Here is a 25,269-nt window from a genome sequence, read left to right as displayed (position 1 = left end):
GATTAGCGGATTAGTGCTATTAGCGGCTTTTAGCGGCTTATAGCAGCTTATCGGCTGATCGGATCAGCTGATAAGCGGCTTAGCGGCTTAGAAAAAGGGGAGGAGGAAAAAAAACGAGCAGGAACTCGCAAGACATTGTCGTCTTGCGAAGCAACCCCATAGGAAATTCGTTTTGCGAAGCACCTCCAAAACGGAAAACTCTTTCGTCTAGCGAGTTTTCCATCTTGCGAGGCATTCGTCTTGTGGGGCACCACTGTAAATAAAAAGCTGGTAGCTTCACAGCAAGGATTAATTTTGGTCTTAAGTGTGTGGTCTTGGACAAAATGTGTATCTGTGGTCCAATCTAGGGAACACTGAGAGTTTTAATTCTGTGATGGGCAAGAAATTATGTGGACTCTCACAAAGTTATAGCACCTAGATAGTTTGAATGAAGCTGTGGTAGCTAAACAAGTTTTAAATTGTTGGGCACATCTACACAAAGATCTGAACTGAAAACAACACAATTTAATACAGTACAGTGGTACCTCTGGATACCAACGGGATCCGTTCTGGAGCCCCATTCGCATCCTGAAGCGAATGCAATCCTTGTCTGCGTGGGTCACGATTTGCCGCTCCTGCGCATGCACGTGACATTATTTTTGACCGTCTGCGCATGTGCGAGCGACGAAACCCAGAAGTAACGTGTTCTGTTACTTCTGGGTCGCCGCAGAGCACAACCCAAAAACGCTTAACCTGAATGTTTGTATTCTTCTGATTCATCTAACTATACTTTTAGTTGTGAATTACTCTGCCTTCTGTTGAAGAGCCCTACTTGGCTAGGATAGGTCTGTGAATGGTAATAATGCCTAGATCGAGAGGTGTGTATATGGTTGTACGCAGGAAGCTGTAACTGTTGTGTGCCAAGTTAAAAACGTTGCTTCTATAGCTCAATGCACTTTTGCACCTGCTGCACTCACCCCTGGCATGTCATCCTTGGAAGGTCCCCCATGAGGGGTTTGTGACCCTCAGACTAAAAAGAAAAGGTCTCCCCATCCCTAATACTTAACAATGAAATGAAAGTAATAAATGAGCAAATAAATTATGGCTAGAAAGCATTGCAAATAAGGTGCTGCCAGACATTCAGGCAAATTACAACGGTTTTATTGTTGCCTAAAAGATAGTGATATAAGCTTTGGAACTGTGCTTGGGAAGGGAGTTCTAAGTCTGGGTGCCACCACAGAAAAGGAACTGTCCCCAGAAGCCAGCCACCACATCTCCGAAGAAGGAGAGAGGTATTTGGAGCAGGGCCTAAGCCAAGAATCGCTGCACATAGGCAAGTTCATGGGGGGTTTCATCCCAGACCTACAGTTGAGTGGCAAAAAACCCCCAGCAATTAGAATTGTGCCCAGAAGCAAACTAGTAGTCAGTTGTGCAGATCTTTAAGCACTGTACAGTATGTAAATGCAGTAACCAAAACTAATCAAAATTACAGTAGATACTTATCTTCTATTGACTTCAACATGGTTTGGAGGAAATCTTTTATTGCACATCATAACAAGTGATTACATTCATTTCTACATTTTGGGTTGAATCCTGTGTTCGAACTTCACTCAAAGGATGTTCCCCAGGAGTCTCTTTTCCCCTGCAGCCTTCCCTAAAGCTGCTTCAGATAACTGAGGAAACCCCGGAAAAGAATGAGAGGTGAAATGGGAGCCTGGAAGGGGAATTAGATGAAAAGTGAACAGTGAACAGAAGGAACCCTTACATTTTCAGACAGGACACACTGGACCCAATCCTGTAACTTAAGGATCTTTTCATCTAGAAAACTCACCAGCAACAACCTCTAATGATGATACGTAACATTTTGTAGCGAAGGTGATAGAATCTCTCAGTATTAGATTTGGTTTCCCTCACCAGTTAAGAGACATTTACTATGAAGAAAAATAGCCAAATTGCATGGCACAATTGGGCATAGTTCCATCTAGCAAAGCCCCTGTAACAACACACACACACACACACACACACACACACGTGTGTGTGTAAATCCACATACTTTGGTCATTAGCAACAATACGCAATGAAAATTCTAAATGTATTTCTTTACTGTTCACAAATATAAGGCATTGTAAGGATTCCTCTCCTATAAGTTCCTTCTGTGGCATATACAGATATATACACCTATATTAGCCATCTTTGGAAATGCCTACTCAAGAAGCAATATCACTTAGATCATAATTGCCTAAAGTGGCTCTTTAAAAATAATAATATTTCCAACAATATACCAGAAATCTGTTTGAGAAAAATGGCACATGTTACCTTCTCCCATGACATTCCACCAAAAATGCCTTCCATCCCCTACTAATGTGCAGGTGTCAGCAGTGTTAAATCTTATTAGATTAGTAGTAGCATAGTTGCCAGGGATGTTGCAGATGTGTCTTTTGGCATTGCTATATCGTCTCTTATTTCAATATCTATTCTTATGCTGATAGGAGTACATAGGATTGCGACTGTCACACCAGCTGTAACCCTGATGTAGGGGCTGCTGGCATAAGTGGATCATACGACTGGCATATAAGGCCCAGAATTCCCCCTGTAAACTTGAAGCCTTTATATATATTTTTTCAGTTATTCGTCTCTTGAGTACAGACAACATTTTCTAATGAGGTCTGAAAATATTGGTTGAATCCATACAAAATTAGTTGCACATAAATAAACCACCACATTATGTTCATTAATATTTTTAGAGATTTGGTATTGCAATGTTTGGTCATATATAAAAATAGCAAGATCATTAGAAATGCTTCCTTAACAGCATTTATTAGCCTTTAGATTAAGATACGTTGCTTTTGTTCTGGTACAGTCACTTAGTAAAAAAAAAAAAAAGCTGGTTGACAGTGGCAATGAATTATTAAACTATAACATACTGAATCTATTATTTACATAGAAAAAATATAGTTGTCTTGGAATACTTGAGTTTAAGCCAGTTTGGGCTCACTAGCTTTGCAGCAGGTTGGTGGTTCTGCAGAGATATTTATGGAATATGATGAGGAAGCAGTACATTAAGGGTCTGAAACTGTTGCTCTCCAACTCTACAAATCTGGTTTTGGTCTGTGGGTGGCCGAGGCATTGTTTTGTGATAAGGCAATAGTGGAATGCCTTTGAAGTCAACTTGACAAAATAAGCTTACACTCCGCTTCTTACCTAACAGAGGTTAATGGATGAGGCTGACACATTATTTGCTACCAAAAAATTGAATTGTTCCCTGTACATTTAGAATTTATCAGGAGAGATACATTAGGGTGCCTTTGGAAGAGATGTTTTCTCAAGGAAAAAAATTTAAACATGAGACATAGCAGTTGTTTTTAAAATTGCACTCAGATACTGGAGAAAAGTGTCAATATTGAGAAGTTACTACAGTAATTCATGGCACAAAGACTTTGGGTCTCATCATCATTCTGACCTTTTTGAAAGGTTGTCTGTAACCATTTAGACTATTATCCGAAGCTGTAGGCCAGGTGCCCCAGAAAATCCCATTGCGAACACCTTTGTATTTTTTGTGATAATATACGCCATTGAGATTAGCCGCCAAGCATGCGTCAAACCACCACCCGGAGCTATAGTAGGCTCCACAGTTTCCTGATGGATACCTGTCGTTGTCTCTATCTGGGGTAGTGAAGAACCTTTGGTCATGGTTGTAATGTTTGGAGAATTGCAGGGCATTCCCAGCTGTACCACTGTAGCTGCCAATACTTAAGCGGTATTTGAGAAATTCATTGGTCACATAAAATTGTTCGTATTTTGCATATTCTTTGACTCCGTTGAAATCCTCAAGCTCTATCCTGAGCTGCATCTCCTTGCTTTTGGTCAGAAGGTGAATTTTGTCATTCCCTAGCCAGTATTCTCTACTCAGGTTTCCAAAGCCATTCTTGTATTCTTTCCATGTTCTGTTGAAACTGGTGCTGCCATCCTGACGCATTTGGAACACTGTCCAGCCGCCTCCCATAGATTCCATCTCACAGTAAACATCAAAGCTGTCATGTCTCGGATCAGGAGTAATTCTGTAGATTCCATTACGCAGTTGGCCTGCTGCGTAATAATTGGAACAGTCTCCTTGCAGAATCTGTATAACTGGGCAGAGAAAGGGGTTGAGGAAGTTAGCCGCATTATTTACAAGCCATTTTAAACTTGTATAGCATAATAGAAAGCAATCTGAATCCATAATGGAATATACACTTTTAGTCACCTTTCCATTTGTGCAGTGTGTATGGATGTAAAATAAATGATGCACATAGCTCAATGATATCAGAGAACAGCTTTTTTTCTGTGCTTCTGCAAGTCATTGCAATAATAATAATAATAATATCAGTAATGTAGGAAATGACCCTTGAAGAAAACAGGGGAATCATCTGCTGGCACTAGTTTAAATTTAATATGTGGTTAGAGCTGAATTTGATGACACTTGATAACTTTTGCAATTCCAGTTCTATCTCTTATAGAAGACTTTTTGCTGATGTAAATTGCTGCCTCTACGTCTCCTTATTTGGGCAGGGGGAGGACTGGGAATAGTAATTTCTTGACAAGGGTATGTTGTGTCTTCTGCTGTTGCCCACAACTTGCTTGGATTTTTGTTTGCTTGTTCCCACATGAGCTATCATTTCATATCATGTACACAACTGATCCTTGTGGAGTCAGAAGCCTGTTCAGGTCAAAGAGGAGGAGGAAGCAATAGGTGGACTCTAGACAAAGAAACTTCCATTACTGGTTCTATTTAATGAACTACCGTATTTTTCGTCCCATAGGACGCACCTAGTTTTTTGGGGAGGAAATAAAGGAATCCCCCCCCCTTTATTTCCCCAAAAAACCAGGTCGGGGAAACCGAAACAGGTTGAGGAACAGCGGGATGGCGGCGCTGCGCCTCCCTGCTGTCCCCCAAGCTTGTGGGGCTGGCCGATGTCTGCCCGGCGCGCGGGGCGCTCTGCGCCTCGCGCACCGGGTGGCGCTCTGCGCCTCGCGCACCGGGTGGCAGGCTGCTATCCGCACCGTGGGGAGCCCTGCGGGGAACTCTTGCAGGGCTCCCCATGCTGCGGATGTTTGCCCGGCGCGAGGGGCGCTCTGCTTCAGGGTGCCCGGCGCGCCGGGCGGCAGGCTGCTATCCGCAGCCTAGATAGCCCTGCGGGACCTCCCGCAGGGTTGCCTAGGCTGCGGATGCGTTCCCGAAGCGCCAGGCGGTCTGCTTTCAGCGCGCCCGGCGCTCCGGGAAACAGGCTGCTATCCGCAGCCTAGACAGCCCTGCGGAACCTCCCACAGGGTTGCCTAGGCTGCGGATGTGTTCCCGAAGCGCCGGGCGCTCTGCTTTCAGCGCGCCCGGCACTCCGGGAAGCAGGCTGCTATCCGCAGCCTAGACAGTCCTGCGGAACCTCCCGCAGGGCTGCCTAGGCTGCGGATGTCTTCCTGAAGCCTGGAGAGCAAGAGGGGTCGGTGCGCACAGACCCCTCTCACTCTCCAGGCTTCAGCGAAAGCCTGCATTCGCCCCATAGGACGCACCCAGATTTTCCCTTCATTTTTGGAGGGGAAAAAGTGCGTCCCATAGGGCAAAAAATACGGTAACCTAGAGGACCATCAGACGCATAGCTTTTACATATATTATTTCATTGCTTTGTGTGAGAACTCTCATTTTTTCTTCACCGAATGTTTTATGTTGCACTCCTCAGTGTGCAATAGAACTATCCACATAATTTTTGCATAACAATTATACTGAGGCAGTTGACAATTTGATCTAGGGTCAAATGCCAAGTCTCCACTTGACATTTGTTAACTTTTGCATTAACCGCTGTCTTTTTACACTTATGGAGAACAGGATAGTATTATTTCTTACAATATTGGCCTAAAGTGTTGGTGTTACCTGTTGTTTTTTCCTAGCTATTTGTACACTATCATGTACAATTGACACTGAACTCAGAAAGATGTCGTTTAAGAGCGTGACTGTGGTTTCCTGTAAACGTGTTATTATGTAACCTCTGGATTTTAGAGTGGAAATGAATTTGGACAGTATACTAATCAGGAATGCAACACTTTATGATATAAAGTATTTCTTCCAGGTGTTTCCTGAAGATTATGGCCCATTCCCCCCCCCCCCGAGCCAGTTATAATAGAAGCCTAACAAGCTTTACAAATGAAATGCTCTTACATTTCCCCCCATGAAATTATTGACACAGCAGCATTCAATTAATATCATTTGGAATGAGGAAATAAGTTTTCTGAGTTATGTTGATTCTTATTATAAATTATTTTGGGAGGGGAAATATTTGTCACCCAAATTTGTTGGAGGGCAGCAGAGTGAAGCTATTGAGAGAGTTTGGAGTTTTCATAACCACGCATCAGTATTGATTTTTGGGCAGTGATGCAGTCTTTCATAAAGGAAGAGGACTCAAGTTTACTTTAAGAGGTGCATAGATGCTCCCAATAGGTCTGCTCCTTGTACCCACCCCCATATGAATATGTGTAAACTATCATTCTAATACATCTAATAGATACAACGTACTCTGATTCATTTATACTGTTGTTGCTTTAGAGAAGTGCAGCCAGCAATACATATGCTGTTTGATTACTTTTCAGGGACATTTAGTCTAGAAATTGTTTGTCTGTTAGTTAAGAGTCTTGTTCTTTTAATTATGCTGAATACAGTCGTACCTTGGTTTTCGAACAGAATGCGTTCCGGAAGTCCATTTGACTTCCGGAACGTTTGGAAACCAAGGTGCGGCTTCCGATTGCGCAGGCACGTCAGAAACAATAGTGGAAGCCACATCAGACGTTCGGCTTCCAAAAAAAGTTAGAAAACCAGAGCACTCACTTCTGGGTTTTGATTACAGTGGTGCCCCGCAAGACGAATGCCTCGCAAGACGGAAAACTCGCTAGACAAAAGAGTTTTCCGTTTTGGAGGTGCTTCGCAAAACGAATCTCCTATGGGCTTGCTTCGCAAGACGAAAATGTCTTGCGAGTTCCTGCGGGGTTTTTTTTTCCTTCCCTCCCCTTTTTCTAAGCCGCTAAAAGCCGCTAATAGCGCTAATCCGTCAATGGGCTTGCTTCGCAAGATGAAAAAACCGCTAGACGAAGAGACTCTCAGAACGGATTCTTTTTGTCTTGCGAGGCACCACTGTATTTGGGAGCCAAAACATATGAGTACCAAGGCGTTTGGCAACCAAGGTACAACTGTATTAGAATGTAGTGAATTTTAATGTACTTTCACATACACTCATGATCCAGCTCCACCTGATGTGGTTGCTAGGAGAAGTCATAACAGATTCAGTACTGCGTATGGATCACCCACCTGGGGAACACTGTGTTGTATCTAACACAGTTGTCCCGTTAGTGCAAGGACTTTTAACCATACAACAATACTTCCTCTCCCTCTCTTCTCTCTGTGTGTTCCCCACACCTCCCAACCTGTTATGGGGGTTCTGCAGAAACAAGAGGGGGAGAGGAAGTCCTCGCACTAATGGGATGACTTGTTGGATACAGCCCATCATTGTGTATTTTTGCTTCTCTGGCAATCCATATTGCTTTGGGTCCTTCTCAAGCAATCCAAGACTACGACATGTTGTCCGTTGTCACGGACTGGCTGGATGCAGAGGAGTGGTGGAAGGCACCAGCTGGGGAGCCCCCGAGGGAAGAAGGCTCAGGGCCTGGGGAGTAGTGGTGGGATGGTGACGAGTGGACAGAGGGAGAAGAGGGAAAGGACTGGGAGGAGGAGGTGTCGGAAGCTGAAGGGATAACAAGGTTTAGTGAGCGGAAGGAGGTGGTGGCAGAGAGCAGTCCAGAATCAGAGGGAGAAGTGGAGGCTGGAGGGAGGCAGCGATCAGGTAGGCTGCTTCCCCTTGCTGCTGCAAGCTTATTCAGGGATAGAGATTTAAAATAGCCTATTCAGGAAGAGAGATTATATATGTTCCACTCACTGCTCACGTTTATCCAAACGAGCCTCAGCGTTTTTTTTTTCAACATTCAGAATGTTACAGACTGCTGTGCTGAGTGATAAATATGCTTAAGAAGGCTAAGGAAACATCAAAACACACACTGTGGAATGTGGATAGTTTTGATTTATTTCCTCCCAAAATATAACCATTAAGCTTAAAGGCCCAAAGGAGTCACGTACCAGAATGAACTTGAAGGTGAAGTAGGCATCATTCAAAATTCTACTTCACAATGAACTTAATTTGCATTCAGTTCACTCAGCAATTATGGGAACTACTTTTAAGTGCAGTTCAGAGAATGTTGAATGACTTCAGAGAACTTTTTTTTTTAAAGAACGGATTCCAAGCACTGTTTTCTAGCAAGAGCTATGAATTACAAAATTATTTTTTGTTCTTGTAACAGGATAATGCTCTTTTAAGTGCAACCACTAAAAATAGATGGGTTGGGAAAAGGAATAGTCAAAATGATATTTCATGTAACATTGTTTATTTCATGTAACATTGCCAAGATTCCACTCTAAGTATATCACATGCTGTTCATTTGGGATATGTTAGTGTTGCTCAGATTTACACATGTGCAGCTGTAAAACATAATCATTTTGTCATCCATCTGTAAGACTACACCTTCCTCTCTGTTCCCAAATGTATGTAATATGGCAAGTTATTTATTAACATTTTGAAGTGTAATTCAAAATAATATTCAAAGGAAGATTTTCGTTCTTGTTTTTAAAATTTATGTAACTGTAAGCTTTAAGTCACACCAATATAAAACATTTGATGCTTCCATTAGGAAGTGGTATGAAGAAAAGCTAAGCACACAGCAGTAACAAAATGTAGACAAAACATTGTTTGGATGTCCACACTCCAGGATAAATAGAATTCATTTTAAAAAAATCTCAATATAACCATTACTTCCTTGGTCCTGTATGAGAAATCAGTTTCTTCCGTTCTTTCTACCTGAACAGAAGTGATAAAAGTAAAAGGGCGTCCTTATTTCACCAGTGCAAGCTCCTCTGAGTTTTGACAGCTACCCACGTGTAACATTGGAAAATGCCCTTTAACAGCCTGATTTTTCTGTACTTTAACAGGGCCAAATCCTTAAAGATTCTAGCCTGAATCCAGCCAACCCACTGAGATGCCAATGAACATTGCAGTGTGGTTTCTGATGTGCACCCCCCACCTGTTACATCCATGGAAAGTTGAGATGTGCACTCTTCTTCTCATAAGCTTTCTTCTTGTGCTCAGTAAAGGAACATAAGAATTTGCCTGTAACTAACTGCTGTGTCAAATGCTGACAAAAATAAAGTGTGTGGGGTGTTCAAAATCCTTTTAGCAGGAAAAGAAAAACCCATTATGAAGTTCAGAGGTGCTAGATTCTCATCTGTTTCAGTAGCTTCCCTCACAGCTAAGCTAAAAGTCTTCTTGGCCCAATGAGATGGTTATATTTTATTGTGTTTCACTAAATACTACTACTACTACTAATAATAATAATACTAATAATAATTTATTATTTATACCCCGCCCATCTGGCTGGGTTTCCCCAGCCACTCTGGGCAGCTCCCCACCGAATATTAAGAACACAATACAGCATTATTGAATCCTACTTTTGAATTCTACTATTGAATCCTAACACATTGAATCCTACTTTTATCTACTATTTTCCCCCTAATATCCAGATATGCCCTAATTGTAAAGTAATATGGATCAAGTAACGCCTAGTATTTACTTTTACTTTTTTGGTAGGTGGCAAAAAGTTAATAGATGTATGTAAGGAAATGCTGTTCTGATCCTTTTAGTAAAATAGTAAAAGCTGACCTACCTGGTTGTGGTTGTGTGACTGGGCAGTTTGAAGAGCATTTATTACTCAGATTGTTCACAGCAAATGTCAAATTGGCTACTTTGCTGTCCACATAGCTTTCCACGTTGTTCATGTTTATGAGGTTCATGTGCTCCAGTTGATTCTGTAAAGATTGGATTTGGTTCTTTGCATTCTTCAGACTGGCTGACAGCCTGGAAACCTTGTTCTGCAATTCTTTTACTCTGTTATCTTGTATTTTGCTGTTGTCGACTGGAGCTTCTGTGCCAGGTGGCAGGAATTCGTTGCTGTCTTTTTCTAGATTCTCATCTGCCTGCAGCTTGCAGTCTTCACAGGACTTCTTCATCTTGTTTACAACTTCCTTCAGGTGCTGCACTTCTTTGAGTGTTCTCTCAATCAGCCGAAACTGCTTGGGCAGCTGGATGGTCATTGGAGGCAAGGTTATCCGATACGGGCATTCCTCTCCATCACATTCCCCGCTGCTTTTGAGCTTTATTGGACAAGCACCAATCAGTTCTTCTTCTCTGGCGCTGTCTGTGCTATCATCTGTCGCTGCCGGGCCATTTGTAAATAGCAGCAGAGCTGTCTGGAGCAAAATCCTGCAAACGAGCTTCATCTTTTCTGAGGAGCTGCTAGCCCAGTGAGGAAGTGTGCAAAGTTTCAGGGACTTTTATAAAGAGCAGCTAACTGCTGCCTCTGACTTATCAGAGAGGCTGCCTGCACTGTTCTCGGAAAAGGGTGGGAGTTGATTGCATCACAGCAAGCTGCAGTGATATTAATAGAAGAGTAAAGTAGGTAGCCATGGGGAATTTACCCAGACTTGCACATTACAAAATGTTATCTCCGGCACCTGTCTGCATAATCAAACACAGAGATACTTATACCCAGGTATTCATTTTAGAATAATAAATATATACACAACACAACAAATACAACATGTCAAAAACAAATGTATGTTTTTTAACATGCTAGTGTTTGGTATGCTTTTCATTAAAAAAAAAAACCCAACTAGCAATGAAATTGTATGTGTTCATTGTTAGCATGTAAACAGTATTTTCAGTATATTCAGTATATTCAGCCAACAGTCTCAGGTTGTGCTTAGTGGACAACATTAGGGTTTCTTGGAAGCTCAGCATAAGTTCTTCTGCAAGAAAATTTGTAATGGCAGCTTTTCCACTGTCAGTCTCCTGTCATGCAAAGCTGTGTATGAATGTTTGGTGCATTCTGTGATGCATTCATGTGAGGCAACAGTTATGCTCAAGAAGCCTGGCCAAACACTCTGCATTAACCAAGGCTGCACTCTGGAACAGTCCGGGGAATCCTCTGCAGTGAATTCTGGGAGAAATGTGTGAAGGTTTTCTAGCAAATAAAATGATGTAGAAAGTCTTCTTTGAGCATTCTCAAAACTACCATATGTTGATCAGGGGGAAACTGGTATGTCCTCTGTAACGAATTATTTTGGGAGTCTGGTATTGACACCCACAGTGATTCTGCAGTGATTTCTGCATCATCCACAAACTGATGATGCCCCACCATATATTTTGGACTACTGTCCTGAGAACTGGCCATGTTTGCTGGGGCTGATGAGAGTAGCTTGGGAAAGACTGCTACATGCCATTTTTGACATACAGAGTGACACCACCCCTGTGCGCCCCCCCATAAAGTTTGAATCTATATCACATAGGACTGACTTGAAGCAAATGTTTTTTATTTGAGTTGAACCTGTTTCCAAGTAAGCATGTTCAGGGTTGCAACCACAGGATCACTTCACACATTATAGGTATAGAATCTTTGTATCACTGACCCATTTTGTATGCATGCAAAATCTGAAGCATTTGACTAGTTACACATATGGGTAGCTTAGTTGGTTAGCTTGTGGTGCTGATAACGCCGAGGTTGCAGGTTTGATCCCCATATGGGACAGCTGCATATTCTGGCATTTTGGGTTTGACTAGATCAGGCTTCCTCAGCCTCGGCCCTCCAGATGTTTTTGGCCTACAACTTCCATGATCCCTAGCTAGCAGGACCAGTGGTCAGGGATGATGGGAACTGTAGTCCCAAAACATCTGGAGGGCCGAGGTTGAGGAAGCCTGGACTAGATGATGCTTGGGCTCCCTTCCAACTCTACAATTCTGTCGTCCTATAGGATATTCTATGGGCATATGACTTGTGGAATGAATCCATTACGTAGGTCTTTAATCTTTCCCTGCTAAAACTATCAACATTAGAAGTAGCCTTTTGAGAGCTTCTCACAGTGAATAATATTTCCTCCTCCTCCTCCTCCATCATTGTGGAGGTCATTCACTTCCCCTGTGAAGCAACATTTCAGGAAATATTGTGAAAATGTTACACTGTTGCTTGTCTATGTACCCTCCATGCCCCTTCCTGGGCAAGGGAAACAGGAATTCTCATTTCACCAGGTCTCTAGGAGACCCCTCCTCCAATGTAAAGATACAAATCCTTCCTACCTCAGACCAACCAATTCTTCAAAAATGGTGATTGCTGTCGAATCTTGCTGTAGAAAGTGCTGTTCACAAAGAGGAAACTGTCTCCTGATCTTTTGACAGTGGAAAAATTTATTGGCCTCTCTGAATGACCATCTAGAACAGAAGTTCCCTGTCTCCTAAGTTCTTCCTGCAATCTTTGGTTAAGGAACTTCTTCCTTCAAGTTTCCTTAGATACACTTTCCTATCGGAAGGGCAGAAACAGATTTCAATCTTAGATCCCTGGATTTATTGCCTATTCAATCATAAAAAGAAAATGTTAAAATTAAATTCTGACCTGAAAACTACGGAAGGGACTACATTGTTTTCTCATGAACTGGGGACAGGGATCAGAATACTTAGTTTATTATCTTGGAAAAATATTCCAGGGTTGGCTTTTCCCCCCTTAGTTCAATATTTGTTTGGTTTGCTGACACCTCTCAGAGGCTTAAAAACTCTATTACTGAGTCATCTGAGGTTTATTAAGAACAATATAATGTTAGCCACAATGAACAATGTGTAACACCCAAACATGTGATCAGGAGAACTTTATCACACATAGCTGGCACCAGAGGGAGGGCAAGCAGTCCCTCAAACAAGGAGCTTGCCCATCACTCACCCCCCCCCCATTTCTGAACTCTTGTCCTTAATATATTAATATATGCTGTTATTTTTCTTTCTCACCCACCTGGAAATACACTTTGCCTCTTCTGTTTCCCCCCGAAATTTTGTTCTTGTGCCGCCGCTGTTACCAGAACCTTTCCACAATACCTGCATCCTGTATTTTTATTGTCACAAATCTATTACTGAATCAAAAAAATAGTGTCTGACATTTAGTACAATAGAGGCTTTGGAATTCTTGTTATATCTTAACAAGGAATCAACATGTCCCTTTTCCATTTGCAAAATTAACACACACATGCTAACTGGCCGTGTAATCCCATGCATATTTACTCAGAAGTAAGTCATCATGTTTTTACTGAGGGTTTTTACTGCAGAGTTAACATGCAGTAAAAACCCTCAGTAAGCAATTACCCTCAGTAATTGCAGTCCAAGGCGGAAGCCCAGAGACCTAGACATTGTAATGTCTGTGGAAGTTTCATATAAATATCTTATTTTTCCTTATCTTACCATATGGTGATGTCAAAGGCTGTTATTGTTACTTATGTAATTATATTTTTTCACTGAGGCAAGCAAAGTACTGGAATAAAATGTGTTTTCAAGTGTGATGGCTATTTCCTGCTCACTGCCAACTACATTTTATCTCCAAGGCCTCAGTACTAAGTGATAATTAGATGCTTTTCTGCTGGCTGGCTCTCTTTGCTTATCCTTGATCCTTGATCACTGATTTTTTATTTTTTATTTTTACTGGAGAAAGTGTCAGCCCAATACATTTTTCAGTCAAAAGTGGAGTTCATAGAATCATAGAGTTGGAAGAGACCACAAGGGCCATCGAGTCCAACCCCCTGCCAAGCAGGAAACACCATCAGAGCACTCCTGACATATGGTTGTCAAGCCTCTGCTTAAAGACCTCCAAAGTAGGAGACTCCACCACACTCCTTGGCAGCAAATTCCACTGTCGAACAGCTCTTACTGTCAGGAAGTTCTTCCTAATGTTTAGGTGGAATCTTCTTTCTTGTAGTTTGGATCCATTGCTCCGTGTCCACTTCTCTGGAGCAGCAGAAAACAACCTTTCTCCCTCCTCTATGTGACATCCTTTTATATATTTGAACATGGCTATCATATCACCCCTTAACCTCCTCTTCTCCAGGCTAAACATGCCCAGCTCCCTTAGCCGTTCCTCATAAGGCATCGTTTCCAGGCCTTTGACCATTTTGGTTGCCCTCCTCTGGACACGTTCCAGTTTGTCAGTGTCCTTCTTGAATTGTGGTGCCCAGAACTGGACACAGTACTCCAGGTGAGGTCTGACCAGAGCAGAATACAGTGGCACTATTACTTCCCTTGATCTAGATGCTATACTCCTATTGATGGTGTCCATCATGATTCTTGCTATACCCTGGGGCAGATCTACTATGAAACTATTGAAGCTTAAGCTTCAGGGTCCATATTGCTGGAGGGGCCCCAGAAGCAACTTTAGTTCACATTGCTTTCAAATGTTGGGTCTAGGAGACCCAATTTGATTTGCATGAGTCAATTTGATATTTTTTGTTATTGTCTGTATTTCAAGAATACCAACAGTAGCACACATGTTGTAAAGGTGTGATCTGTCGTGGAACAACTTCACTGAAGCAGTGTGGTTACCCGGGTCTCGTTGCTGGTTGCGAAAATGTAGGTCCGCCACTGACTGTACCCCTCGGATACAAATTCCTGCCTTCATCCTTTACCCCGACCTCCATTGTGCTGCCTGAAGGATTGCCTCTGAATGGAGACAACAAGAAAGTGGGGGGCAGAGAATGAGAAAAAATCCGGCAGGTTAAAGGAAAGGAAAGTTTGGCTGAAATTTGCAGGAATGAGGGTGGAGGGCCAAAAGAGTCTTCCTGTTTTTCATTTGTTAAACTTTGGAAGGTGTGCAGATTGAGTGGTGGAGAAAGCTGATGAAATGAAAGCTTATTTTTTAATTAATAAATAAAAATACAAAGGTGTCATCCAGAGAGGCATATTTGAATCACATTTTGTAATTCTTTCAAAGATAATGTCAGAACTGCAATTTGTTGTGTATTTTGCCAAAAGCACATTGTATCAAAGGCAGCTCAGGTGTTCTCTATGTTATTATATAGAGAACACCTGAGTTACCATTGATACAATGTGTGATACAATGTATTGCTAAATACAAAACCTGGGGATTGAGTTCATTTGTGAAGAGAAGAGAGTCAAAACTAACGAGAGGATAAGTCAAGGAGAGGATAAGTTATTCTCTTTTTGCAACTGTATTACAATCTTCTTAGTTTTAACCTTAACATCATTTCTAGGCAATTACAATTCCCGAATCAGTTCACACAGTGCAGCATAGTTCCCTGAATCAGTAGTGCCACAGGATGTTGTAAAACCCAAATTTCATGGCATTTAGATAGAGTTGCTACTGAACTAAACCTATGTAAAGGAAATTGTACTTTTGCCTAGTTTTCTTAAAAGGGAAAACACAGTGATTCAGACTCAGATTCACTGTGTGTGTGTGTGTGTGTGTGTGTGTGTCCCAATACAGCTGGTCAGATGGCACACATTTTGGAAAATGGCACATTACAAGCTTTGGGTATCTTGTGATGGTGACTTATGTCCCTGGTATGTAGTGTTGCAATGCATGTTTTAAAACTTTTGTAGTGCAAAACTATACATTCTGCATTTCGTTCTGCATTTCGTACTCAAACAGGAATTGATCATCATTTTAATGGTTCCTGTACCTTTGCCATGTACCTTTATGCAGCCACATATATTTTGCACAGTAGTTCCTGCAAATCTGAATAAAAATCAAAGTGATACAGTACTTGTTTGTGCTTGCTTCGACTGGTAATACATGAGAATTGTCAAACCATTAACCTCTATTAAAACTGCTAGCTAAGGTCTGGTGCCAGTTTAAACTTTCCTGTAACAACGTTTATTTGTTAGCAGTGCTGGTTTATGTTGGGTAAGAAGGAAATAAAATAATTATTCACGTAGAAAACCATCTGGGGTGGTGTGGCTTTCCAGTTTATTGCATAGAATGCCACACACACACCCTCTCAGGGAACAAGTTAATTCCTTTGAGGCCAAGGTGGCTGACCTAGAGAAGTTGAGATGAGATTGGCTGGTGGATGTGATAGCTGCATCCCACTCTCGGGATGACAGCTCTCCTGTTCCCACGGCAACAGAGGACCTCAGTCTAAGGAAGGAGGAAATGTTCCCTTAGATTGAGAATGAATTCAAGGAGGCATCCAAAAAGAGGGCGTGATGTAGGTGACTTCAGTTACCCACACATAGACTGGGTACATCTGTGTTCTGTGAGTCTATGATTCTGTGTCCCAGTCACAACAAAGAAGTACAATTTCTAGATACCCTAAACAGTTACCCTAGATCAGTTTGTCATGGAGCTGACCAGAGGGGCAGTGACACTGAACTTAAGTGGTGCCAATGAACTGGTGCAAGATGTAAAGGTTTATTAACTGATTTGGAACGGTGACCACAGAGCTATCAGATTCAATATATATGTAAATAGACAATTGCCAAGAAAATCCAACCCCATCACATTTGACTTCAAAAGAGGGAACTTCCCAAAGATGAGGAAATTGGTTAAAAAGGAAGTTGAAAGGAAAAGTCAGGAAGGTCAAATCTCTCCAAAAGGCTTAAAAGTTGTTTAAAACCACAATATTAGAAGCTCTGCTAGAATGTATGTCACAGATCAGGAAGGGTAAAACCAGGGTCATGGGGATGCAAATGTGGTGAATGAGCAGAATCTAAACAGCTATTGGAGTCAATAAGGTTTCCTTTAGAAAGCGGAAGGTTTTCCACTGGAAGAATGAGGAACGGAGACAAATAGTGGTGGCATGAGTTGAAGTTCTTATTGACAAAATGAAAAATGATAACTTGCCATGTCTGGATGAGATTGACCTGGAAGATCTTAAAGAATTCCAATATGAAATTGCTGATCTTCTATCAGAAATATGTAACTTGTGCCTAAGATCAGCCACCATACTTGAAAACAGGAAAGCAGCCAATATTACATCAATTTTAAAAAAGAAATTCAGAGGGGATCCTAGAAATTACATACTGGTCTAATTTGAATATCTTGGAAATAAATTTCACAAATGGAAGAGCAAATTCTCACACGCTTCCATGACTGGGAGAAACTGCGCTGGAATTGAAATTTTAAGAATTTTGTATTTTAAAATGGTAGCTAATAGTACTTGAGTGTTGAAAATGATATAAAATTCCTTCCAAGAGGATTAGTTCAATATTGAGATCTCAGCAATGAGAACCTAATTTTTTATATACTGAAGCTTTATACCACAAGTTGTGAAACAAATCACCTCAGGCATGTAATCATTTCTGAGTATTGCTAGATACAGTGAAAAGTTTCACTTTGTTTTCACGTTAGATAAAAGTGTTGCCTGATTCTTTTCATAATAATTATTCAAGTAAATTCATAATTGTCACTCTTACATTTCTTAGTTGTTTTATGATGGAAAAATCCCTGGAACCAGAATGGCTGAACTGAAGGCAAAGTACACTGTTTTGCATGATACTCTAGTAAGGTACGCTTTGTAGACCTTTCTGTATGTAATGTGAGTACTTATTTCTAGTGATTAAATATATGTGCTAATTATGTGTTTGTAACTCAGCAAGAAAAATAAAATAAAATATACTGAGAAAAATTGTTCAAATTAAAAGATGGGAGAAGGGAACAAAGAGTGTGTTTCTGTTCACTATATCTAGCATCATTCCAAAGTTAGGTCTTCTGGAAAAGCCGGGAAACACCGTGTTTGGTGGTTGCGCCCAGTTATGAAACTGTTCTGCATGAATGTCAAATTCTTACAGAAATGCTCCCTATATATTTATGTAAATATTTGAACAGCATTGAAGATTATTTTTTTCACCAAGCACTAGTTTTGTTGAATCATTGACGTCAAGGCTAAGTCTTTCAAGGTACTAAAAGACAGTCAGACAACAGTTTCCGGCTTTCAGATATTATTTCATTAAAATTTTAATATTGTAAACATGGAAATAATACTCTATTGAATGCATACACAGGAGAAAGAGTACAAAGCAAAGATTTATTTCAGCATTTGATTCCCAATTTTGGCCATGCAGTAAATAATAAGAAATCTATTCCTCCTTTTTCCCTATTGGTTGTCTTTCCCTACTATCAAAACTTACATTCTTAGATGAATAGAGCAATAATCTAATCTGACTTCTTTGCCTTTGTCACTTGGTGCTCCGAAGATATGAAATAATATTTGTGATTTGCAATAACTTTCCATTATAGTAGTTGAAGGTTTGTTTCCTAAATATGTGTTTTATCCCAACATCGCTGTTTTGCTTCAGCTTACAGGAAGCAGAGATTCAGCTGCTACAGGATGCCAAACGTTTCACGGTCGAAATAGAACAGCAAGAGCAGATACTAGAAACCACTGATCAGTTTCCGGAGGGATATTCTTCAGAGGTCACCAAACTGAGACAGCAGTACCTGAGATATGTCAATGAATACAATGCGATTCAGGAAAGGGAGTATGAAATTCAGTACAAGTTGAACAGGTAGATAATATTGGAGTGGCTATCTGCAATACGGACTATGTACCAAGGAGTAATGACTGTCACTTATCCAGTTGATTGACGAATGGGGAACCCTTGGTTTGCGTAGCCTAGGGCAGGGAGAGTGGAGCTGCATGGAGCCACCGGACTTTAACTGCCTGGTGAGGACACAAAAAGTGGATGCATCAGATAAGGCAGTCAGCTGAAGTTAGGGCTAAACTACATGTTACACTTAGTATGTAGCATGCAGATATGTCCCATATTTTCATTAAATTAATTACAGGTGTGGAGGGCAATTGTTACTGGGATAAATTCCATACCCACCCCCTGCATGGCTGTGAGGTTTAGGAAAAATGTTTGCATGGGGGCTACTGGGAACTTTTTTCTAAGCCTTGTAGCCACAAAGGAAGCGGGTTTTTTTGTGGGAGCGTGACTTGGGCGGAAGGGATGTAATTCCCTTCTCTATGCACCAGAGTCCAAATAACATTTGCCCCCCACATTTGCAGCTGATTAAAGAGGTGGGGGAGACATGCCCATTAAGTGCAATGTATAATTTTGCCCTGAGACATCTGATGGGAGTTGGAGTCTAGCAACTGATTGAAGAGCCCGGGTTCCCCATCCAGGAGACAAAATGTTGGAAACTAGTTGTTGCAGATATGAATCTTATGAGTGAGTAAATCCAAAATTGTGACACTTCAGTATTATTAAATTATTTTAACAAACCCAATACTTAGCCTTTCATTTTGGCCCCTTTTGTTTTCCTTAGCTGTATATTGAAGCATTTCAAGGGTACGTGCTTGCAAATAATTGATATTTAAATCACCTTATTGACATTATGAGTTGAATGATCTTTTATGCTGTTTTCCTTTAGTTTACGAGAAGACAAGAATCTCATCGAAAGGGAGTATAAAAGAATGCCAAAAGCTACTGTAAGTAAGATGTTCATGTTACCTGTGACGCCTAGTGTTGTGCCATTTGGCTGGATAAAAGCAACAAAGCATAATGTAGCACCTTAAAGATGACCACCAACATTTGCTGTGTAAATTAGGCTATATATTGTTCAGTCCTTTTGGTTTGAGCCATCTTGTGAGTAGTTAAGGGAGAAAAGTATTTTAAGTTCATACATCATGTAAAATATGGCACTTTATCCTATCTCCCTTTCCATATTTGTCTAGGATAGTTTTGATAGATATGCTTAACACTTTCCTTGACATTTCTTATTGTTTCGAGATGTAAAAGTCTGAACCATGTATAGCATTAGATGTGTACCAAGGTTAACCAGGGTTTGAAACCAGGGTGTACGGACTTTCTTTGCACTTTGTAGATTACAGGGAGCTGTAGGCATGCTGAGCCAAGCCACACAAGCTTGTTGACTTCTGGAGAGGCGCTTATACCACTTTGAACATCCCCTAGTCCTTTTTGCTGCCATGTCACACTGAACTAAGCCAAGATATGGCTTAGTATGTCATTATTGGGAAACATATAAATGTGGAGCTGCCCTGTGGTAACTTGCATTGCTTCTATTGATGTGCATTTGGCTTTTTCAGTGAGGAAAACAGCCAGGGCAAACAATTTTGTTTTTGTTTTTTTTAAATTTTTATTCAGATTTCACACAAAAATTTTAACAAACACAGCAACACAAACAAACACAAAACTAAACAAAAACATGTATAATTTCAAATCCTTATTTTCGTATAACTTATTTCCCAGACTCCCCCATACCTCCCCTTACTGCATTCTAATTTCAGACTTTTTTTCAGCAAATTCTTACTCTCAATCTTCTCAAATTAATAACCTCCTTTCTTCTTTTTAGTCTCAGGGCAAGCAATTTTGAAAGTGAAAGAAAACAACTAAGCTAAGCCTCAAGAAGAGCAAAAGCATTTATATGATCTTCCAAATAATCCAGCCAAATACCAGCAAAGTTATAGTTTGTGACAAGTTTCATTTCAAATGTTTTGTCCCCTTCCCCCAAAAAACACGGTAGCACTTAACAGTAGCAGCAGTGACTGACTTCTTTGCTACTGCCGGTGCCTTAGCCTTCAGGAGACCTGCTCCATATGTCCCTAATCCCACAAAATATCCCTAGGAACCCAGAGGTGGAGATCTCCTAATCCCATCCAATTTAAGGCGGTTGCTGATGAACTGAATGGGTTGGGTTATGAGCGAAAGGACGGAGACAGGAGAGCAAAGAACTCTGGGAGGCAGGCGCAGTCCCCTCCCTTTTTATTCCTGACCCTAATGAGGGACTGCCACAAAACAAATCTACAACACAACTGAGAGATTTTGTAATAAGGAAGCTAAGTGGGCAGTAATATTGCAGGTCGAATAACATGCATACTGTTGCCCCTAAAATACTATTTTAACATGCATTCTAGATAACCATGTTTTAATGTTTTCCTAATTCGTGCATTCCACTTTCCAAACATGGAGTGACTAATTTTCGCTTTTCAAAGGATGCAGATAAGAGGATGAAGGCTCTGAGGGAAAGCTGTGAAGAGCTTCGTAAAGAAACTACACACAGGCGGCAAGAAATCAGAGCACTGAAAGATGATATTTCTTTAAGACACAAGCGCCTTACTAAGGATCAGAAAGAACTTGAGGAACTATTTCGGAAGCAAGAAGAAATAAAAGTAATTCAAGAATAAATTCATTAGTCTGTGTAGCTGTGCGCCACTGTGTGCTCCCAGTTGATACAACTTGAATATTAGTTCTGTACTTTTCCATAAAACCTCAGTCTGTGTAGACTAATGTTTATATTTTTATCACTAGGATGACCTTGTCCGTCTTCAAGCCATTCCTCTTCAGCTCGGAAAGGATATGGACAAAATAAACCGCAGAATGCAGTATGGGTTTCTTTCCTTAATGTTTTTTGTTTGCCCAGTATTATGTATATTTATTGACTTTCTACCCTTCCTCCCAAAGGAGCCCATATTGCTAGGCTAGCAGCCCAGTGAACAGTCCTATTAAGCCTGCTGCTGTTTGCTTGAATTTAAGTCACCTGGCACTTAAAAGTTGATCCTAAATATTTGTGTTGGTCTATTTGCTGGCGTAACAAGCATGACATCATGGTTTGTGATGCTGTGGTTACACAGCGGTAGGTTCTTCCCATCTTTCACATTGGTTTGTTGAACTGGGTCCTCTTCTTCTGGCTTCCACAACATTCCTAATCCAATCCTGACAAAATCATAGGCAATGGGGAACATGTGATCCTTCAGCTGTTGTTGGACCTTAACTCCCATTAGTCCCCGCCAGCATGGCCAGTGGTTTGGTATGATGGGTATTATAACCCAACCATCTCTAGATGGCCACAGGTTCCTCATACCTGCCCTAGACTGAAGCTCTTGTTTTAGTGATAGCAGAGATGTTCATCTCCACCAAACTGATAATGTAACATATTACATGGGTGCTCACTATAAGCACCTGTATAGCAATGCTGTGCTGCCTTACTGCCTCCTGCTGCTATGGAAAATGTTTCTTTTTTCTTTTTCTTTTTTCTTTTTCTGAAGGCATGGCTTGTTTCATCTGGTGCTGTTATTACGTTGTGACTCTGCAGTTAGATGGTGAACAGCTTTAAATCATACTTTTAAAAGCTACAGAAATAACATAGAAATTATGATATTTCAGGAACATGATTATTTGAGATTGCATTTTATTTTCCTGCTACTTTATAGTTCTTTGGCCCTTGTTGCCATTAGCTTATCAAGCCTCAAAGCCCTTAAAGGCTAGTATTTTGTGGGTCTCCATCAGAGCTTTTGAGATGGACAAAAGGTCCTCAGGGTCCTGTAAAGCTAAACTGATCCACAGCCATCTAAACATACGCTGTCAACTACAATATCAAAGGCAGATGGAGTAAACTTGTTTTCTCCTGGTCTGGAGGGCAGGACTTGAATGCATGGCTGCAAGTTTCAAGAAAGGAGATTCCAACTAAACTCATGGAACTTTGAAGTGTCAGGCATAGCCCTAATGGCTTTAGCCCGAACGTAGCAGAGTTTTCCTGCACAAGTGAAGAAGCTAGTTGAGGTGGAAATGACTAGTCAGCTAGACTCAGAATAACTATTTACAGGATTTATTAAAAGGAAAAAAAAAACCAGCAGAGTTTCTGCATACAAAGCAAAGCAAATAAACCCTTTCTTTCTCTCTCTCTCTTAACCATACACAGCACTTCTACGCCTTCAACACACCTAACACACCAAACTGTGCTAGCATTCCTAGATAACAGAGTTGAGTGCTGGTCGTTAACCAATCAGTGTAAATAGTTTCTAGGTCAAGCAGACCTTGGCTTTCTGCCAAGAGTAAATTGACACTGCCTTGAGTTAATTGTGTGAAGCCAGAATCTATAAGTTTTCATGAGAATCAATTAACAGAAACTGAACAGGAAGTTATCAGGAATAACTTTGTGGCAGTAAGAGCTGTTTGACAGCGCAGCAGTCTCCCTCGCGAGATTGTGGACTCTCCTTCCTTGGAGATTTTTAAGCAGAGGTTGGATGGTCATCTGTCATGGATGCTTTAGCTAAGATTCTTACATTGCAGGGATTGGACTAAATGACCCTTGGAATGTATAATTTTTTTAATCAGTTTTAATTTTTTTAATCAGTTTCTAAAAGAGAAGGAGCTGAGTTCTTATTGAAAGGAATGTATAATTTTTTTAATCAGTTTTAATTTTTTTAATCAGTTTCTAAAAGAGAAGGAGCTGAGTTCTTATTGAAAAGGGGTTTTTTATAATAAAAAAATCCTTTCCACCTGCCATATTAGGTACACCCTTTCATAGTAAAAAAGTAATTGGATTAAAAGTGTAAGGGTTTTATCAACACCTGGGTAGAAAATGTAAGGCCCTCAAGACTTTGCTCCTGATTTTATCAGAGCACAGATGAGTAACAACATGGAGCTGTTCAGACTTCCAAGGGACGCTTGTGAGGGGGACATGAGCATCTTTGGGGCAGGCACAAGGCGTGTGGTGGTTTGGCATAGTCTGTGGGTTCCTAGTGTTTGTTTTTAAAATAGTTACATCTCTAGCCCTTGTGAAAACTAATATATGATGTCAAATGTGGAGGCACTATTCTGTTAATTTGTTTTGTAAGAAACTAGCCTGTGGGTTAAACCACAGTGCCTAGGACTTGCCGATCAGAAGGTCGGCAGTTCGAATCCCCGTGATAGAGTGAGCTCCCGTTGCTGGGTCCCTGCTCCTGCCAACCTAGCAGTTCGAAAGGACGTCAAAGGGCAAGTTGATAAATAGGTACCGCTCCAGCAGGAAGGTAAACGGCGTTTCCGTGTGCTGCTCTGGTTCGCCAGAAGCGGCTTAGTCATGCTGGCCACATGACCCGGAAGCTGTACGCCGGCTCCCTCGGCCAATAAAGTGAGATGAGCACCGCAACCCCAGAGTCAGCCACGACTGGACCTAATGGTCAGGGGTCCCTTTACCTAGCCTGCTCCCACCTTTCAGCGTTTTTAGCCAATGAATGATATCACAACATTGATCGACGTTTATGAAAGCAAATCTAACCACTCAGACAATGAGAAGTCTAGAGTGACACACCTATTTTCTACAGAATGAACTAGGCTCATTTTAAAGCTTTCCCTGGCGAAGTGCTCATCGCCCCATAGAAAACAATTCAGGCATCCGTGATTTTAGTGTAGTTATGATTAGGCAAAAGTTACAAAAAAACAAACAAAAGGTTGCAGCAAAAATGGGACTCTTTGGATCTTTCTAACTCAGATATTATTGCATAGCTCCCAAAGTTATAACTGAGCTTGTAAAAATTAAAGAAGTTGCCCTGCCAATGCAGTTATTGCAGCGTCTGTGTCTGAGAGAGCATGGATTACACTGGCTCTAAACACAGGGTTATTTCCATTTTCAAGAGTGGGAGTTAAGAGTAATGTAATGCCAACCCTGAAATGTACTCTAGTGTTTATCCTGGGACTTCTTTTTTTAGTGAATGAATGTGGAGGGGGTAGCTGTTATTATTATTATTATTATTATTATTATTATTATTAGTAATAATTACTGTACTTATACCCTGCCCATCTGGCTGGGTGGCTTCCAACAGGAGACAAAAAATACATTAAAACATCAGTCATTAAAAAACCTCCCTAAACAGGGCTGTTAAGTTAATCGTAGTAGCAGTGCAATTAATTAAAGGCTTAAGGGGTACAGAAAAAACATTGAAGGTTTCAGCTGAGGGTGGAAAGACACAATATGGATGCTAGGTCTGTCTGTAGATGAACACCAGGTCTGTCCAGTGAAAAACAGCACAGGGATGTTCCTAGAACTAGATTCTCAGAGGCAGGTCTACCCAAGTCTCATTACTGTTCTGTCACCAGATCTACTAGAAATTTTAGACCAGCTCTCTGTGTTTATTTATTTGGAATATTTACTACTGCCTGCCCCCTGTCACATGAAAGCAGACAGTGCATTATGGACCTTTTATTGCTTCAACATGGTCTCATGGTTTTGGAAAAGGAATTTGGGTCTAAGTCTTACGTTAATTTTTATTGTGTTTTTACTGGAGTACAACAGGTATAATGACAGGATGTGAGCAGAGACCTGTTTTGTTACTAATATAAACACCTGCAATTGTCTACAGAGAAACGGAGAAAAAGAGAAAGGCAGTGCAGGAAGAAGCACGAGAGATATTTGAGTCCTTAAGAAAAATAGAGGCTAAAAATGACGAGGCACTAGAAGAAAAGGATGATGTGATGAAAGAGGTGGATGGGAAAAAGGCTTTGCTGGAAAGCAAGGAGCGAGAATTTATCTCTCTTACTAAAATGCATGAAATGAACAAAGAGAATGAAGGAAGTGCCATAGCAGAAAGGTAAGTTTTGCATTCACAGGAGGAATTTGTCT

At 40.9% G+C, this 25,269-nt stretch overlaps 2 protein-coding genes across 2 annotated transcripts in view; one reads left to right on the top strand and one right to left on the bottom strand.

The window, feature by feature from the left end:
* CCDC146 (coiled-coil domain containing 146) overlaps positions 1–25,269 on the top strand; it is a 66,710-nt gene that overhangs the window by 20,431 nt on the left and 21,010 nt on the right. Inside the window, exons 4-9 of the mRNA XM_082239558.1 lie at positions 17,349–17,431; positions 18,222–18,431; positions 19,300–19,357; positions 20,882–21,058; positions 21,198–21,271; positions 25,010–25,237. Of these exons, the coding sequence (XP_082095684.1) occupies positions 17,349–17,431; positions 18,222–18,431; positions 19,300–19,357; positions 20,882–21,058; positions 21,198–21,271; positions 25,010–25,237 (830 nt within the window). The remainder of the gene's footprint in view (positions 1–17,348; positions 17,432–18,221; positions 18,432–19,299; positions 19,358–20,881; positions 21,059–21,197; positions 21,272–25,009; positions 25,238–25,269) is intronic.
* On the bottom strand, positions 1,125–10,551 carry FGL2 (fibrinogen like 2). The gene is made up of 2 exons (XM_082239793.1): positions 9,766–10,551; positions 1,125–4,107 (listed from the first exon to the last, which is right to left on the bottom strand). Exons 1-2 carry the CDS (start codon positions 10,376–10,378, stop codon positions 3,401–3,403), a joined length of 1,320 nt encoding a protein of 439 aa, XP_082095919.1. The 5' UTR covers positions 10,379–10,551; the 3' UTR covers positions 1,125–3,400.

Source organism: Podarcis vaucheri (genome assembly GCF_965113315.1).
Source record: "Podarcis vaucheri genome assembly, chromosome: 10".
In the NCBI taxonomy this organism is placed as follows: domain Eukaryota; kingdom Metazoa; phylum Chordata; class Lepidosauria; order Squamata; family Lacertidae; genus Podarcis; species Podarcis vaucheri.
Note: the sequence above shows the minus strand (reverse complement) of the source record. Positions and strands in the feature narration are given on the sequence as shown.